The 19157-nt window shown below is 43.1% G+C and overlaps 1 protein-coding gene and 1 long non-coding RNA gene across 3 annotated transcripts in view; one reads left to right on the top strand and one right to left on the bottom strand.

Annotated features, from left to right (window-relative positions):
• SUCLG1 (succinate-CoA ligase GDP/ADP-forming subunit alpha) overlaps positions 1 to 10744 on the bottom strand; it is a 29176-nt gene extending 18432 nt beyond the window's left edge. The window contains exons 1-2 of one of the 2 annotated variants that reach the window (XM_008700058.2): positions 10587 to 10744; positions 832 to 935 (exon numbers count right to left, since the gene is read on the bottom strand). In XM_008700058.2, the coding sequence (XP_008698280.1) occupies positions 832 to 935; positions 10587 to 10683 (201 nt within the window). In that variant the 5' untranslated portion in view covers positions 10684 to 10744. Of the gene's footprint in view, positions 1 to 831; positions 936 to 6630; positions 6659 to 10586 lie in introns of those variants that run through there. The other variant, XM_008700060.2, reaches the window with a different exon arrangement.
• Positions 10745 to 10874: 130 nt separating this feature from the next.
• Positions 10875 to 18277, top strand: LOC103671445. The gene is made up of 2 exons (XR_570895.2): positions 10875 to 13471; positions 17274 to 18277. It is a non-coding gene; the product is annotated as an uncharacterized LOC103671445 (long non-coding RNA).
• Positions 18278 to 19157: the final 880 nt, after the last annotated feature.

Raw genomic sequence — 19157 nt, 5'->3', positions numbered from 1 at the left:
GAAAAGTCAGCGTGCTGCTGCTACTGCCCATCTCAGTTCCCAAGAGCCTCTCTGGGCTGGCGCATTTCCCCACACTGATCTGTGTTTTACTGGGCACATTTTTGCAAAGGGCCTAAACGCAAGCCATTTACTTTACCTAGTTTTTAATTAACCAAACAGTAATCTACTCCAAAGCTGGAGGAAAACCCGTGGTGTTAAACTTGCTGAAAGAGAGTATGTGGGTTTCCAACATAACGGGCTCCAAGAAGGGATTTTCAAGGTAAGTTTAAACATAATTTTCTTTTTTTTCTTTTTTTTAAATTTAATAATATTTTTATTATATTATTATAAATTATATATTTATTATATATTAATATTATATTTATTATAGTATATGTTACTCACCATACAGTACATCCCTAGTTTTTGATGTAAAGTTCCATGATTCATTATTTTCATATTACACCCTGACTATCACACCGAACCCCCTCCTAAGATACAACTCCATCGCTGTACCGGTACTTTTCTACAACAATCGTGTAACTTCTGTGATTATTAAAAAAATAGAAAATAGGGGCGCCTGGGTGGCAGAGCGGTTAAGCGTCTGCCTTCGGCTCAGGGCGTGATCCCGGCGTTATGGGATCGAGCCCCACATCAGGCTCCTCCGCTATGAGCCTGATTCTTCTTCTCCCACTCCCCCTGCTTGTGTTCCCTCTCTCGCTGGCTGTCTCTATCTCTGTCGAATAAATAAATAAAATCTTTAAAAAAAAAAAAGAAAAAGAAAAAAAAAGAAAATAGTTAAATGTTTCTGTATCTGTAAGATGCATCTTTACAAAACATCTTGACACATACCTGCTTACCAGTGAAACCCTGGCAAATAACCTTCGTATTTTTATCAACATAGAGATGTTTCCGGGAAGCTATATAGGAACAATGCCGAATTCCATTCTGTTGCACTGAAAAGTGAAGAAAATATGACACATTATAATTTACCCAAACTTTTGGACCATGAATTGAACTTAGTGACACACACACACAAAATCCTCTAATAGAGGGGCTATCTTGTGGTCATGGCAACTTCAAATGAGACACAAAGACTACAGAAATAGAAAAACAAAGACAACTTCCTATTCTCCAGAAGCCCCCCTTTACCGAGAACCACAATATTGCAGCTTGTTCTAAATGTACAAAGAAAAGCTTAAATTTATAATTGTCATTCCTCAGAAGGAAAACTGGGGCTTGCCAACAAATGGCTCAAAACTAAACCCAGGGACAGGAAACTAGGTATCACTTGTACTAACAATGTTTGCAAAACAGCCACATCCTTTGCCCATTTTACTCAACTTTTTTTTTTTTTTAAGTTATTTATTTTCTTAGTAATCTCTACACCCAGTATAGGACTCAAACTCACAACCCTAAGATCAAGAGTCACATGCTCTTCGACTAAGCCAGGCAGGCGCCCTTTACCCAACCTGTTTCAGTTCAACATCTACAAATAACAGGTGAGCTAAGAGGTACACTTTGTTAAGAGAACTTGTAGGAACTACTCTGCAACTCATTCCCCAAAATGATATTAAATGTTAATATTAAATATTAAGATTAAATCTTAAGTCAGAGAGAAAGCTTGTCTAATATGTATAATCCAAAGTTACTTAATTTGGTATCCTCTGATATAAGACACCAGACCTTACATATAGATGAAATAGGGAAAATAAAATAGATGAGGGAAAGACATGTAATAAATATCTTATTTTCAGCAATCTACCTCAGTGAAAACTGAGAAATCTGTGTAGTTATTTACTGCCAGCTCACCGTATTTCAAAAGTCAGTAGAAAGTAGGGCATGATGAATTAAAATTGTGGGCTACTTTCTACTTTTAAACCTTCATTCCAGCCCCATCTTGCCGTCTCTGTAGCCCATCCCTGGCCCTTCTGAACTGTCAGGCCTTCCTCCTACCGCTGAGGTAGCCCATAAGAGCTAGCTCCAGAAAAGAATCTCTCATCACATATTTGTCCAGGGTCCATTCATACTTTCTGTCTTGAATCACTGCCTCATGGCCTCCTAAATCCTCAGAACTGAGATTCCATCATCGATTGTATCTGGCCCTCTGGGCACCTCTCAAGTTGTCTTCCACTCCCGTGTTGACGTCAGCTCCTAACAACTTTGAATTTTGGAATCCCCTGTACCTCTAGGGAAGAGACAGGCCAAGATGTCACCCTTACCAATTGGAAGAGGAGTGTTCTGTGTGCACACAGATCTCCTGGGTAACAGACAGCTGAATTCCTGGACTAGATTATGCTGAACTAGGGGCCATGAGGGGGCACTGAGGGTCAAGTCCTGCCACAGTGGGCACAGCTAAGCACTTGAACCTGCGACAAGAGACACTACAAAGTGAATTTGCAGCATCAGGGCCCACCCTAGCCAGGGTTGTCACTTAAGGCTCATTCTTGCCTGTGGCTCCCGCTTCTCCCAGCTGGAAGTATCCCTGCTGCTATTCCTGGCAGAATCTGTCCACCTGTCCTTTCCATTCCTGGAATCTTCAATACATGATCCATCTATCAGTTTTCAGACAGGATAGCAGATTTGATTATAAGATCCAATTATAAGATATCTGGAGCCCACACTTGCTAAAAGGAAATCCCTGCTTTTTGAAGGTAAAGTTGGGCCTCCACAAGTATTCTTACACTCACTCTTATGAAAGGAGCAATCAGACAGTTCACCTCTCCTTCCACAGGGGCAGGAGTGGCCTGGTCATCCTGAGAAAAGACAGGTCTGCCTACATCCATAAAGCATGGCTCAATAGCAGAACAGCTAAGATCACTCTCTCCTACTCTACTCCAGACCTCCTAGATCAACCCTATGGAGCTCAGGAACTCACAACCCAAGATCTCCAGTACCCGCAGGAACCGCATCAGGAAGTGTGATGACTAGCATTTCACCTGCCAGTTTCCTAGCCATTTGGTACCACTCAGCCTGTGCAGTGACCCTGCACTCTAACCCTCTGTGGAAGTCGATCTGGGGAAACCTGGCACGTGTATGTGTGTGCACATGTGTACAAGTGTGCATGTGATCTCCCATCTACCATATCAGCCCAGGCTCATAAGACTTACCTGCAGGGAAGCTAGCACTAATAGACTACCATCACCTTTGGGCCAAACCCAAAATCTATATTCAAACATAAGAAATTCCTGATCATATTCCTGACAAGAAACCTACATGATGCCAGACCAGGTACCACTGGTACTGAAATGAGAGGATGCTAGAATAATCACGCATATCCCAGTTCTTGGAGTTGTCATCATTCGTTTATTCAATCAACATTGTGGAACACCTATGCCAAGTCACAATGCCAGGTATCAAGGATAAAGTGTTGAATAAGACAGTCTCAGCCCTCAAGGAACTCACAATCTACCTGAACTGACATAAAACAGGCCTAAGTGCACAGTGCGAAAAGTACTGTGGTGGGAATAAGCTGTGGACACTTGGGGCAGGTGCACTCTCCTGCTCCAAGTAAGTCTGTATATGTTGGGGGTGGGGAGGGTTTGGGGAATACAGCCCCAGAGTGGGTAGGATTAAAGGATGGATTCCTTACTGGGGCTTCGTCCAAAATGAGCCCAGAACTTCCAGCAGTTCACTCCTAAAATCCCTGATACTTGACCTCCAACCTCCTAAAGAAAGTGAAGAGGGTTGTTTGGTTCCTGGCCATGGCTGTGATCTCTCCACAACTAAAAACTCTCTTCACCTCTGCCCTAGTCCCGGCCCATGCAACCCAACTTGGCCCCAGATCAGCCAACCGGACACCTGCACCTGTATGGTAAAGATCAACATGTCACAGGAGATCCTAGATAAGGAACCACTGATTACAGTCCTCTTTTTCTGAAACGCTGCTCTAGGACTGAATGAGAAATGCCGCAATCAAAATGGCCTCTGGGGCACCTGGGTGGCTCAGTCGGTTAAGCATCTGCCTTCAGCTCAGGTCATGATCTCAGGGTCCTGGGATCGAGCCCCAGTCAGGCTCCCTGCTCAGAGGAGTGTCTGCTTCTCCATCTCCCTCTGCACCCCCCACTCCTGTGCACGCTCTCTCTCTCTCAAATAAATAAATAAAATCCTTTTTAAAAAATGGCTTCTGAAACCCAGAGGAAAACCTGAGGCACCCCCAGCAAGCCATGATGGTACTCTATAATCACCACAAATGCTCTTTTAATCCCAGAAACTCGCCCCATAGCAGATGAACCTACCCTGTCCCTGGCCCTTACACCAAGCACACTCTCCCAGCTACCATGGCTGTGAGGAGGACCTAACTATGCAGGCTGACTGTACACTACCATTCTCCTCACCTTAATTTCTGCCTCCTCTACAGCTTTAGGATGGAAATAATGCAAAATATGCTTATACTCCAAGTCAAACCACCAAATTCTAACTTACTTGTACCATTTTCCTCATTCTTCCCTACTTTATAATATCCAAGTCCAGAATCACAGGTTGGAGGCTCGCCATGAAAGCAGCCTGTCCTCAACCCCACCCTTGCACCTGTTCACCTTCCCTCCCACAATCCCACCACTCTCTTTCATGTGGGCTGGTAGACTGTAACCTCCTAGCTGCTGTAAACATTAAATCTGTCAGAGCAGCTCTTTGCATTTTCTTTCCCTACTTGATTTCCTCTCCACCCAAACCAAATGCCTTAAGTAATGAAAAATGGCCTCTTCCACCTCTGCTGAAGAATGCTAAGTAGTTCACGGTACAAACCCTCAATTGTCTGTCCACTGCTAAAAGATGTTCAATCATATTTTGGTTTTAAATACAAACCCGATTCTATGATAAAACTACCAAGTAACCAGAATAAGTTATTCTGTAAAGCCAAAAATCAAGAACACAGGGCATACAACAGTGGTCAAACCATCTTGCAAATATCTCTCACATTTCAATGACAGAGTCAATGTACTCAACAACTCCCTGAGAATTTCACTGGCATTAATTCATATAAGTTCACATTTAAATAAAACACTGCACAGTGAGGAATCCTTAAATCCTCACATGACATTCCTGACTTGTGACTATAATGGGGGGTATTTAGGGGATCTGAGATTAAGAAGAATGGAACCTGCAAACACTCCCACGTGGTATACAGTACTATGCCACACGCCGTATGTAGAGGGGTGCACACATTTTGTTACTTTGTTTACTCCATTATTTCTAAGAAAAATTATTTAAGTTTAGTTCAAGATTATTTCAAGTATCATCTCAATACTCTAGAACTTCTAAGTGAAAATGCCACGGCTATAAGGCCCACGCCGTGTACATAGTGGTGTCTCCCATATGGTACAGTGCCTTACAGAGCTGGGGTACAAGAAATGTTTCACTGAATTTTAGGCCAAGAGATAGTCTATAAAAAACACACATACATTAAGCTAAATGTCATAAGTTCCATCTCTTTTTTCCCACTTAGGAGAAAAGCCTACATCCATTTTTGTGTATGCAAAGATCATAGGTCGCCCTAAAATTCTTAGAAAGATTGTACAGAAGTCCAGCCCTAAATGCTATTAGCAATCCTCAAAGCTCTTATCTTAATCTAGTATAAATTCTATACAAACTTTTTTTTAAAAAATAAATAAAATCCAGAAGCACTAATGTAATACAAATGGACTATTTCACAACAGGAGAGTTAAGGCGGTGACAGACCAGGAAGAGTGTTTTCATAATATGTAACAGACAAGGAATTAATTTGGGCAACATGAAGCGCCAACAAGGTAGAGCCCGAACCTAACAGAAAAGCGGGATAAAGGCCATGAACAAGAAACAAAGCTAAAGACAGACAAATGATAAATCAATAGATGCTGAGATACCTAACTTAACTAATGTTAAGAAAATGAGCATTTTAAATTAAATATTATGGCAGCAGGAAGACCTGAGGTTGGACACCAGGAAGAATTTCCCAATGATGAAGGTTGTTGCTGCCACACCTTGGGCCACCTCCAGGGAATGTGGTGGTGTCGCCTTCTCTTCAGGTTCTTAGGAATCAGCCGGCCTAACCTTGGGACTGTATCCCAGGAGCATCTGAGAACTGCTCTGAGGAATCAGACAGGCGTGGGCCTGAGTTTATGCTCTGCTGCTCACCAACCACTGAGCTGGGACAGATCTTTCCATCTCCCTTAACCTCAGTCTTCCCATCTATAAATGGAATAACAGCTGCCCACAAGGATTCTGTGATGTTGATATGAGATGAGGCCTGTAAATTGGGTAGCAAAGTAGAGGGTATGCTCCCAATATTGGGTTCACATCCTACATGAACAAAAAGGTAAACCATTTCCTAAAAATAGAGAACATATAATTCATATTTTAAAATAAGTTCAACGTTGAGGCGCCTGGGTGGCTTAGTTGGTTAAGCGTTCGACTCTTATTCCGTTCAGTCATGATCTCAGGGTTGTGAGATGGAGCCCCATGTCGGGTTCTGAGCTGAGCATGGAGCCTGCTTAAAATTCTCTCTCCTTTTCTTTTTGCTTCTCCCTTCCTTCCCTTTCTCTCTCTCTCTCTAAAAAAAAAAAAAAATCCAACGAGAAATGTTTTATATAGTCTTCATGCATAGCCTATGTTTATCTATAAATATACTAATCCATGTCTACATATAACATGTACACACATGTACACACATACTTGTAAATTTTTACCATATGAAACATTTTTAAAGGTGCAGCCTCACTGTAAAAAAAAAAAAAATGGGGATATTTATACTATGTACCTCATAGGTGATATGAGAATTAAACGAGTTCATAATATAAAGAGCACATAGAACAATGCCTAGAGTACAGCGAGTGCTATTTCACTATTTCACAGCTATCTATTATCATTATGATTACCAATGCAGAATGAGAAAACCATACTGCTTTGATGTACTCTTTGTGCCAAGCTATCTGCCAGGTACTAGGAATTCATGAGCAAACAAAATGAACTCAGGTCCTACCCACGTGAAGCACCCTACCCTGTAAGACTGCTAAATATTAAACAAAGAAACATGAAACTACAAAAGTTGCAAACTGTAACAAAGCCTAGGAAGGACAAGGCCTTCAAGAAGGGTGATAAATTTGTATCAGTTAGCTACATGCTGAGTCCTCTTCCCCAAAGAGAGCAACAGCAGCATTTGTGAGATAGCTATGGGATGCACGTGAGGTATGGCCAGAGAGCGCATGCCCAGATGGGACTCAACCCACAGCCTTATATGACCAATACCACACTCCCAACCAATAATCTGAGACTCTGTTCATGAAAATACTCCTCTTCCAACGTCACCTCGCAAACTGTGTCCTTGTTACTCATTTATTTGTGCATGCACTCATCAATTTAATAAGTGGTTATTTATTAATCACATGTATTATATATACATAATATATATAGGCTATCGCAGTCCCTACCTATAGAACCTTATAGCAGAGTAACTCAGCAGCCACTTACTACCAAACAATCCACTGTTCAAAGGCAAAATTATATATTCATTTAATATTTACTTACAAATGAAGCTTAGTTGGCCAAAAGTGTCATATTTCATCAAATCTAAAATATCACTTAAGTACTAGTAAGTACTAGTAAGAAAGAAAAAAAATGCTGCCAATTTATTGTAGATACTATCAACTGCGACACATCCCAATTTTAGAAATGTTATAGTGTTAAAAAAAAAAAAAGGTGCATCCATAGCAACAACATCCCCTTCCTTTAGTAAAATGAAACTGTTCTCCTATACTTACAGAAATTATTTTGAACATCCCCAATTATGTTTCTATAATAAATGAGTCTGAGGTGAGAAAGTCAAATTGCCTTCTCATGGCTACACTGGTACATTTAGATCAAGACCATTCTGTATTTCTGAAATTGAGATTTGGTTCTTGGATGCAATGGCAACAGACACACTGTTGAGGGTCCCCTTTTCCCAACTACACTTCTAAATGCCTGATTCCAACAGTGGCCTACAAAACTTGGCAAACACATGGAAAAAGCAGGTGGCACCTTTGAGCAAAACAACAAGGTGGCCAAAAAGGAAAAAAAAGAATGAAAAAGAAAGGAAGAAAGACCAGAGCTTCAAAAAAGGAGACTCACAGTATCACACAACGTGTAATACCAGCAAGGACACTGAAGAGTCAGAAGATCTGAGTTCTAATACCCATTCTGATATTGGCCAGGAAACTTTCTGGGTTTATTTCCTCACTTGCCAACAGATATGAGACCAGCCGGATTGTAAGGTTCACTTTCTGGCATTAAAACACAGTAATTCAGAGGCTCAAAAATACTGGCTCCTGTTCCCTACTTACTCTACAAGACCTAATTTATAGGAATTCCTGGCTTATGTTTAAAATGACCTTGCGTAGCTTTATATTTCTTGAAAAACTTTACTATCTTAACTTCAAGTGTGCTTATAAAATCCTTAAACTTTCTCATGGACGAAATCTTCCCTACTTTTCATTTTATTTTCTCTCCCTACTTCAACTGGATTCTTTCCCTTTTTTCATAACCTATAAAACTGGTTTAGTTTGTTTTTTTGGCTCAAAAACTTCTAAACATTCCAACAGAGCTCTGGAAGACGTCTACAAGCGTTTGAGTTTTGTTTTTGTTTTTTCTAACTCAAATCAATATTGCAACACTTGTGACCTTTAGCACAAATGTACCATCAACTGAAACTTAATAAAACAGAGGTAACAAAACTCCCTAGCCATCTCCAAGTCTATTACTAACCTTAGAGCCTAAATAATTTGTGACCACCCTTTTAAAAAAAGTTTGTAAGGTGATATTGTTGTGGCTGTTTTCCTAGTAGGAGTGGAAATGGGCTTAAACGTGTGGCATGAGAAAGAGAAGATTTGGGGATTTAGAGGTTTTTCTGCATTAAACACTATAGTCTGTAACCCCTCTAATACAGGAGATAACTTGGTTAGATCTGAGACCTCTCAGACCCTTAATAACACATTAATCACATGACTAGGATAAATGAAGAGCACTCCAGTATCAGAAAGCTAAACTAGATGACCCTTTAAGGCCTCGTAGTCCTGAGAGTCTAGAAAAAAAACAAAAAACAAAAAACTTCTAGTTCTGTAAGAAAAGGATTGCTAAATATTGCGAAGGGCAGATTAAAGATTCTGATCTTTAGACACTTAGCTAGACTCTTCTGCTACTAAGAGAGCAGACCTATCTGAGGCTAGGAATTTTCAGAAACTCGGATGAGCAGGACCCCAGGCAAGAATGACATGGTTGTAACAAATCCCTTTTTCCCTTCTGCCTAGGACACCTTCAATTGTCCTTTAAATTATACAATAAGAATCTCCAGAAAACTTTCCCAAATAAACCCAACTTCTTCCTACTTGCCAAAGTTATCTAGCCAGATGTTTGTCCTCATGTGGTCTGGTAAGTAAGTGCAGCTATTGAGTGCACACTTCTCCTTGAACACTTTTGGAATTTGATCTTCTCAAGAAATAAATTAACTCTTGCCCAATATTCAGTTCAAGCAGAATTGGGAGTAAAGTGTAAGGAAGGAAGACAGAAGAAAATGAGCTTTAGTTGAGTGTATATTACATCCCCCATGCCTTATGTAAATTGTTTCAATTATTCTGTACAGGAACCCAGATTATCCTGTACTTCACCATTTCCAGGATGCGCATTTTTTTCACTTTTTAACATCTCTTAAATCTGGATGCATCTGACAACTAATGGCGTCTCACAATTTGAATTAGAGATCATTTTCTACTGTTAGTAGTACACAAAATAATGGTGCACCTTACAAATGATGGTGTCTCAGATTCATTAAAATATTATTTTTATGGAACCGGAAACAGAAATTGAGAAACGGATTAAGAAAAGTGCCCAGGGTTATTACACAGACTGTAAGGGACTAGCCAGACTTCAAACGTGATTTGGTTTGATTCCAAAGTCTCTTTCTATACAGCCTTCCTAACACAGAGACTTTGAACATAGCAAGAATTTTCAACAGTCAGCGTTATTCAAAAACTAGCAACCTTGGGTATTCTTAAGTTTTCAGGAACTGAGGAATTCACACCGCCTGGTGGAGACACTGCAAATAGTTGGTTCAAGTCCCAGCCAACCCTAAACTTCTAGGAGTCTTCTGGGCTATGCTGACTCTGGGGTGCAGAACCCACCTTTCTGCTAAGCCTACAATCTGCAGGAAAAACCGCCTTACCCTCTCCCCTCAATTTGCTACTGAGACATTCCTCCTCCTACCTCTCAATCCAGACACTCACTCTCCCAGCTGAGTTAATCCTCGACCACCCCACCTCTCACTCCCAAATAGGGACAGTCTAGATGCCGCCCCCATCCGGCCAGTCATCATCGCGGGGGGTAGACCATGCCCCCAGCTCTGCAGGGCTCCCACACCCGAATCTTGGCTCGGCCAAGCTACTTAGGCCAGCTGCCCAGATCATGTCCCCATCCCACAAATCCAGCAAAGCTCCTTCCACCCCAGAAGGTCCCCGGCTTGGAGCCGCACTCTCGCGGCTCCCAGGCCCCCGCCAAGGTCCGGTCCCGGAGGGCCCAGCCGCGGCCTGGACCAGGACGTTGGGCCCGACGAGGCCAGGAACTCTCGGAGGCCTGGAGGAGAGAGTCTCGGCTGGACTCACGGAGGAAGGAGGGCGATAGGAGGCGGGCGGCTGCCAGGCCGCTGCTGCCACAGGCCATGGTCGCGGTGACAGCGGCAGCAGCAAGACCTGCGGTCATCCACCAATGACACTCCCAAGCCCCCGAGGACCTAGCAAGGGCCGAGGCTCGAAGAGGAAATGGGTGGCCATAGCAGTTGCCTGAATGAATTTCCCGCAGCGGAGGCTTCTTCGCCGAACACTGGGGATCGCAGGTGGAGGAGAAAAAAGGTATCTGAACGCAGAAGTGGATAACAACTCAGCCGTTCCCCGGAAATGTGGCTTTGATCTAACATTAATTACAACGCCAGCTTAAGGAAAACTCTACGCGAGGCCGGTCGGCCCTTAAGCATTATGGGAAATGTAGTTTGGTGACCTCGACCTGTTTGTAGTTTAAGTGGAGGTTTGCGGGAGGCGGAGCGAGCCGCAAAGAGGTTACGCATACCCAGCGGATGGGGTGGCAAGAGGAATGAGGAGCCCGTGGCGTGGTGCGAAGAGCAGTGCAGGACTTTCCGTGTCCCTAAACCAATCTGCACTTTTATTTAGCTCGGCTGGCACGTGGAGAGGCTCATACTCCTCACCGGCCCCGCCCTGTGAGGACCTAGAAGAATTACCGATGGTAACAAAGTGAGTTCATGCTCTAGTCCGATGAAGGTAAGGAAGTGACGAGAAAGATCAAAAGCTACCTTACTGACAGTTAATTTCTTGGAATTAAGAATTGGAATTTGGGTTAAACAAGCTATGATACAGCCTCTGAGTAGCACTAAGTGAATGAGTGACTCTTTCCTGCGGATCCTGGAGAACTGAAGTTATAGATCAAATGTGACTGCTCCCTGTTTAAACAAACCGCCCACTCCTGTAAGAGCTTTAGAAGGAATCTCAGAGTCCCAGAGTCAAAGGGTAAACAGGAGATAGAGTAATCCATCTCCCTGCCTCCAACCATGTTCCTGAGATTCCTCATCATACTCATCAGTGGAATTATGATCCTAATTTACTGAAGTAGTAATTATAATTTACACTGAGCTGTCTGATGTGTGAGTAGGATTACCCAACAGAGATTGCCCAATATTTCCTCTATGGCCCAGATACTGTCAGCCCCAGGTTGGACTTGACTACTCAGAAATCCCTCCTTCATCTAATGTATTGCGTCCTTGCAATCATTTATTTAAATACTATTAGTGGTTTCCACACAGGCCCCGTATGAAGACCCATTTTCAATAGCAAAGTTCTTCCTGAGCCTTCACATGATAATAGTTATATTTTCAGTTTTAGTTAACTGGTAAAATGCATGATGACAAAAAAATATATAATTCTGGTATGATTTTAATGAATTTTTATTCCTGCAAGGACAGGGATTTTAGTTTGTTTTGTGTACTGGTGTATCCCCACCTGGCACAAAAAGAGAACTCATTATTTGTTGAGGTATTCGTTGAGCATTATTTGTTGAATTGATGGATAAGAAATAGTATATACATTTATTTATTGAATCCACACACAATGTTTGATGGACCTGAGGGTATTTCAATCACTCACAGTAACTACACCTCCACCATAATTCTATAGCTCATTAGTGGGAGACAGTTGCAGTAGATACAATTATACTACCCATTTTTATATGCAGATTGATTTTGGAGTCAAACAGATCCGGATTCAAATTCCAGTTCTGATGCTGATTTATGTGACCTCTGGGTCTCAGGCTTTCTCACTGAGATGGGCATGAAAATCCTTATCTCATAATAGTGTTGTGAGCAGTTAATGCATTAATATGTAAAGCTCTTTGTACCTTGTAAACATTCAGTAAATGGTAGTTATTACTATTAAAGATAAGAACTTTCTTCTTCACATGGCAGGATGATGTTTTGAAGTTTTTAGTGATATGAGTAACCAGATGTGGAATAGGACATTTCCATTTATATCAAAACGTTAGCTAAAACCCCAAAGCTGAGGGCAACAGGACATAAGTAACTCCACATTCTGAGGAGGGCAGCCTAGGAGCCACCTCCCTCCGGATTTTGGTAAGAGGAGGTCAAACTTGTCTTTGGATTCTCACACTCACACCCTTACAGCTCAAATAAGCAAAAGACTGGAATTCATTGAATGAGGGAATTCTGGGTCATGAGTTGTCCCCTAAATGTTCCCCTCTCCCCCACCCCCAGACAAGTTGGTGGCAGAGGCTCCTTACAAAAAGGACTGGCATTAAATCCAGGCTAAATCCCTGCAGAACCCCAGAATCCATGAGCCTACTTCAGTGCCCGAGAGCAGATAAAGTCAAAGAGCACTCAGGAAAACCTGAGTTTGGATGTCAGACTTAAACATACAGACTGATGCCTGGTTCCTGACTGGAGAACTCAAGGCTGGAGGCTGGCTAGAGCAACCTCGTTTGCAGGCAGGGCATTGTTTGGTATGGCAAGATGTGAAATATTCCCATGGGTAAAACTGATTCCAGAAAAGAAAGCTGAGCTTCCGTCTAAGCATCCTCTGCTGGGGCAAAGGACTATAGCATAAAAGACCATGGAAGATCCCCCAGAGACAGGAGGGAGATGATGGTGGGGAGGGGTTTACAAGAGGTCAGCCAAAGAGCACGTAAGTCATCAGGATACTATTCAGATGGAATTTCCTAGGCAGGGTGGGAGGAGAGGGGCCACTGAAAAACCCACAAAGAGCCAGCATTCCAGAGTGTAAGGACCAGAGAGAACCTCAGATTGCACCATTCAAGAGATTTTATCCAAACCATACCCCACCCCTGCTGGAGCCAAGAGCAAGGAAAATGAAGAGGAGGAGGAGGAGTAAAAGAAGAAGGAGAAAACAGACCTTGACTCCCTCCCAGCTGCAGGTTGAGGAGCCACAGATCATGCCAAACATCGGAGAGGGTAAGGAGCTTTGAATTAGGTATAAGATTTATGTTTTGAATTGGATTGAACAGGACTTAGAATTATTAATTTTTAAAAGAGGCTATTTTTCCAATGAATAAAAAATCAAAAGTTACAAAAAATGTGTATAGTGAGAAATCTTCCTTCTACCTGTTTCCCCACCATCCAGTTCTCCCTGGGTGAAATCAGTATTATCCAATTTCTTGTGCAGCCTTCCAGATCTATTTTGTGTATATACAAGCATACATATATATCCATCCTCCTACCACATCACTCTTTTGTGTTGCCATTAATGTGGGAGGAAAAGGAGACAACTGGGACTTAAGAACAGGGCTGGTGGAGGAGTTAGGAGCCCAGCAGTCAAGGCAACTGGTGTCCATGCTGACAACCCCAGGGTAGTGTCTTTTTCTGCTTAACTTAACCTGAAGTGGTCTCTGCTCTTTGCCACCAAGAATCTTGACAGGTCTGAGCTAAGTAAAGAGATTCAATCTATTGGAACAAAGTCTCTCATTTGCATTGTTTTTAAGGAAATAAATCATCTATAGTCTGATATTTATAATCAGATCAGACCAGAAAAGAGCATCTGACCAAGACTCTGGTGGAGTCTCTACTTGGTAAAGGAAATATGATTTTTTTTATATATATAAGAGGAGTTATAATTCTGTATTTTACCTTGATTTTATTATGAGCCCCCATTTTGCCAGGATTTCAGATCCATCTCCTTTCACCAGAGTTTTGTCTAAATTTTTGGAGTAGTGCTGGGGCAAGGTGGGTGGATGAGGTGGAAGAAGCATTTGATCCTCTGTCCACACAGGCAGCCCCTCATATGTGCATCCTTCTAGCTTTTTCTCAGCTACTGCTATATCATGCCTTCCTCCTATTTGCAACACTCCTTTTGGTCTAGCTCTATCAGCTGTCTCTGGGTTCTTCTCGGATACGTGAGAACCGCTCAGCCCCTCTGGTTCTGTGTTGGACATAGTAAATATCCCTGCTTGCCTAGACACATCGTTTAGCAAAATCTTATAACCAGTTGGCGCGCTCTCTCTCTCTCTCTTTCTCTGTCTCTCCATCTCTCTCTCTCTCTCTTTCTTGGGGGCTACAAGTTCCTGGGCTATGGACCAAGTTATCTCCCCCCTCCAAATTCACATTTTGAAGTCCTAACCCCCAGTTTGACTGTATTCAGAGTAAAGAAGTAATTAGGGTTAAATTAAGTAAGTTAGAATTAAACACCAATGTTATTAGTGTTCTTATAAAAAGAAATACCAGAGAGCTCTCTCTTTCCACCATGTGAGGACATAGTGAGAAAGCAGCCATCTGCAAGCCAGCAGGAGAATTCTTACCAGGACACAAATCAGCCAGGACCTTGACCTTGGACTTTCAGACCTCAGAACTGTGAGAAATAAATCTGTGTTGTTTAAGCCACCCAGTCTGTAATGCTTTATGGCAGACTCAATGCACTAATACAGCCTGCTTCATATAACCTTTTCGGTGATTCTTTTGAGTACTCACCTGTCTCCACCTTCAAGCAGAGGGGCTAGGGGGAATCAACACCTAAGCTCTCCTGCTCCCTGCCTCTTTCCTAGCCTGGGATCCTTTTCTGGTCTTGGAAACATTAACTCACAGTTTTGGCCTAAATCTAAGTTGTTTCTGTCATTCTCAGGGGCTTTCAGAAGGTACACATTCCTTTCCTGGGGCAATGGACTGAGAAGACCAAAAAGAAATTGATGAGGGGAAGGAGTAGAAATATCAGGGAGAAGAGGGTCCCAGAATAGAAGATGCTGGAAGGAAAAGCATCAGTTAATATTACGGCTTACCTTCCTGCTACAATGTGGACGTGCTGAAGCTTTGTATGTGCTCACCTAGGCAGTCTGACTGCCCCGTGGAAATGGAACAAAAAGAACCTTCTCTAGTGCCTTAGTTCAGGCTGCTGTAGCAAAACACCACAGCCTGGGTAGTTTATAAACAACAGAGATTTATTTCTCACATTTCTGGAGGCTGGACGTCTAAGATCAGGGTGCCGGCATGGTGAGGTGCTGGCGAGGGCCCTCTTCTGGGCTGTCCTCTTAATAACCTCACCTGGCAGAAAGAGGGCAAGACAGTGCTCTGAAGTCCCTTTTATAAGGACCCTGGTCCCGTTCGTGGGGTTCCACCCTCATGACCTCATTACCTCCCAAAGGCCCCATCCCCTCCTCCCATCACATTGGGGGCTAGGTCTCAACGTAGGAATGGGGGTCTTGGCCTACTTCTGCCAACTTCTTTCTGGGGAAAAAACAAAACCTCCAGCTGCCTTCCAAAAGGAGAAAAGCTGCCTCATCCTCAGTGATACAGGCACGCTTGAAGAGAAACATATTGTAGCCAAGAGAGGCTGGGGGGGCCTTTGGGGCCAATGATCCAGCCTGAGCCCTCAGACGCCACTGTCGGTATGACTAATCCCTTCATAAAACAAATGTAGAGAATAGGAGCTTGTATTCTTGCCCTTACTTATGGAAGATGGTATAGCACAAATCAGAAACACGTGACCTCAGACACAGCTTCAGCCTTTGGAAATGAGGCAGAAAGACCGGGGATTATTTTCAACTCAAGTGCAGCTTCAAAGAGAGGCAGAATGGCACAGCACAATCCTAAGAAAGAACCAGCTAACACCGCAGGCCGACTTGAGCAGAGACAGGCCCTTTCCCTCCCCCTTTACAGGGACAGGCAGTGCCACCATGGCTGTCCTGAGGGCAAAGAACTTTCTGAAATGCACTTGCATGGCCCTCCTGAAAGCTTCTTACACTTCTTTGAATGACTGATCCACTCAGCACCTGCAAAGGGGAGATTTCATCTGCACTGGATTCTTACAGGAGTGTCAAGAGCTTTGACCTCCCCTTTAGAGGAAGTGGTTTCCAAATAGAATTTCTTTTCCCCATACTTGAGCCCTGTTGCAGAATTCGTGCCCTGAACACCCTGGGCAAGAGTATCCTGGGGCCCAGCTCCTGCAGAAGGGTAGGGAAGAGAACAAGGTTGGCAAGAGGGAGAGGTCCTGCTTTGTGCAGGTCCAATAATAGTCTTGGCCAATGTCCTTCAGAATGGCCCTGAATTGGGCAAGATGGTCAGGCTTCTATACCCCTGCATGGATTGTCACCAAGGGGTGAGCAGCTCTGGGAAGGGTATGATCATGTGGTATGGTTGAGGCAGCCGTTTGTGTTCAGGAAATTCCTGAAAGGGTTGGGGGAGCTGAAGACTCCCTACCAACAGCATTCCCATTAGGAGGGCAGCGTGTCCTTCACTGAAGGGGCATCTGGGTGGTGCATCACAGTATCCACCAGAGGCCCCTTCCAGGAGAAAGTCTGATAGGAAAGCAAGAATCAGTCCTCAGCAAAACCATAAAGAAGACAGCTTGGTTTGAGTGTCCCTCTTTTCCCCTTCTTTTGAAGGCTGACTCTTCTCCTTTTCCCTAGATAGCCAGTGCTCTCACGCTGCCCAGTGCGGGACCCGGCCATTCTCTCACCACCTCTAACAACTTTTCAGGGCAATGCTGTCTCCTAGGGATTAAATACACTAGGACTTTGGCCTCCTTTGATAATCCCTCCCAAATTACATGTTTGTTGTCTATTTTAACAGAGATTGCCAATGTCTTCACACAAATGAGCAATTCATGTTGAGCATTTCTGGAATTATATCCAGGAAAGCTGTTTTTCCACCTGCCTCTGATCCTTCTAGAATAACTTTCCTTCTTCATCAAGTACATCTTCTGTAAGTTCTCTCTCTCTGTGTGTGTGTGTGTGTGTGTGTGTGTGTGTGTATGTATTATTTTTTGTAGCAGATGAAAATCCGGAGTACCGGGAGAGAACAAGATTCCCTGAGACTCTGGAATGTAGCTGAAGACATTGTGACACATGTCCCACTCTGCAGCCTGGTAGAGGGGCAAAGAAGAGTCCCAGGAATTAGTGCTAAAAGGAGAGAAAGCAGGGCTCTGAGATCTATGGAAAGGAAAGAAGAGGATTCTTGGGAAGCTGGTTGTGGCCCGAGAAAGGAGGAGATCCATGTTCCTGGAAGACCAAGCACTCCACAAAAAAACAACTCCAACAGCTACCAGGTTATGGTGGCTCTGGCCCAGGCTCCATCACTCATCTGTGGTCAGCATTATCATTGCTTGGAGCTACGAAGGCTGCCTTTTCCACCGGGGTTTCATATATTTGTGCAATAAGAGAGAGTGTTGGGCTTTGAAGTCCGATATCCCGACAGAAGTTGAAGGGAACTACGTGGACCCAAAAGGATGCACACCTTTCGGTCCATTCTGGAACATTGTCTAACATGCCCTCCAAATTATTCCTTCATTCTCTAGAAAGATGAACCTTTATTGAACTTCTTTCATGGTTAATACAAAAGTAATATACTTGTTCATTACAAATTTTGCAGGTAATTTCTACTTCGGGATTTATTCTTTTCAATATCTTCCACGTGTTCTCCAAGGTTGACATTATTTTTATAACCAGAAAAAAAATCGATAGTTTTTGTTTTTTTATGGATGAAATGATAGGATTAGGACCCAAACTGTGTGAAGTTCTCTGTTAACTTGTAGATTTTTGTCTGGTAGAGATGTAAATAGTTTCTATCTGGCAGAAAACTCATCCCTCAAAGTTTATGTTATCATTACCCTGTTGGATATTTCCCAGTTGTATATGTCACTTGGAAATCTCTGTGCCTCACTTTCTCTTATCAGTAGGGATAATAATAGTACCTATAGGTTTGTTGTGTGGATCAAATGAGATACTCCACATAAAGTGCTTAGAAAAAAGACTACAATCAATAGTAAACACTCAATGAATGTTGCCTGTTATTAGAAGTTCATTTAACTGGAAAATCTAGGGTGTATCCTTTAGGTATAGTGTGAGTAAGTCATGAGGTCTTGTGTCCTCAGAATTCCAACTGAACCCTTCACTAAGAGCGTGCGTCTGTCCTGGTTCCTCTAGCAAGAACACTGGGACTACGTGATTGGACAGCCGTGGGTGCGGTCTTCAGTGCAGGGGCCAGTGGGGCGGGCAGCAGCGGGCAGCAGGTGTTCCAGGTAGAGGCAGAGACACACAAGGGACTCCATACCCTGGAATCTGTGTCCCGCTAGCATGGATTAAGACCCTAAAGTTGTACACAACCCCAATCGTCCTGCTTATCTCTGCTGCATGATTTTAGGCTAAGACTTTCAAATGCTTAATAACAACTAACATGGTATCTTTCCTTAAAAATGAGTCTCTATGTACTGAACCCAAAGACAGGCAAGATGAAATGGTAAACAGGAAGGAAACAAGATTTAGATTGAAGAACAAATGAAAATATTCCTATGTGTGCATCCAGTTCTGGTGCAGGGGACACAGCTATAACGAACACAGGGAACAGAGTATACATGGGCTTCCCCGTCAGACAGCCCAGTGCTCTGCCCTGGCACTCACAGCAGTATCAGCTTGGAAAAATTGCCTCCTCTCTCTGAATCTCAGATTCCTCGGTTATTTTTAATGAAGTTCAAGGAGCGACTGCTAAGGTCTGCTTTGTTCCCCATATGCAGAGAATAGCAAGGAGATCTGATTTTCTGTTCCTCTTGATGCTTATGACCGTCTGAAGGGGGCAGAAAATGCCCCAGCTGGCTGTTTCTCTGACAGAAATAGGTGACAGTGGTCCAGGCTGTGGAAGTCCATGTTCTCAGGCAACA

This window comes from Ursus maritimus, unplaced genomic scaffold (genome assembly GCF_017311325.1).
Source record: "Ursus maritimus isolate PB19 unplaced genomic scaffold, ASM1731132v1 scaffold_6, whole genome shotgun sequence".
In the NCBI taxonomy this organism is placed as follows: domain Eukaryota; kingdom Metazoa; phylum Chordata; class Mammalia; order Carnivora; family Ursidae; genus Ursus; species Ursus maritimus.
This window is presented reverse-complemented; position numbering and strand designations above follow the sequence as displayed.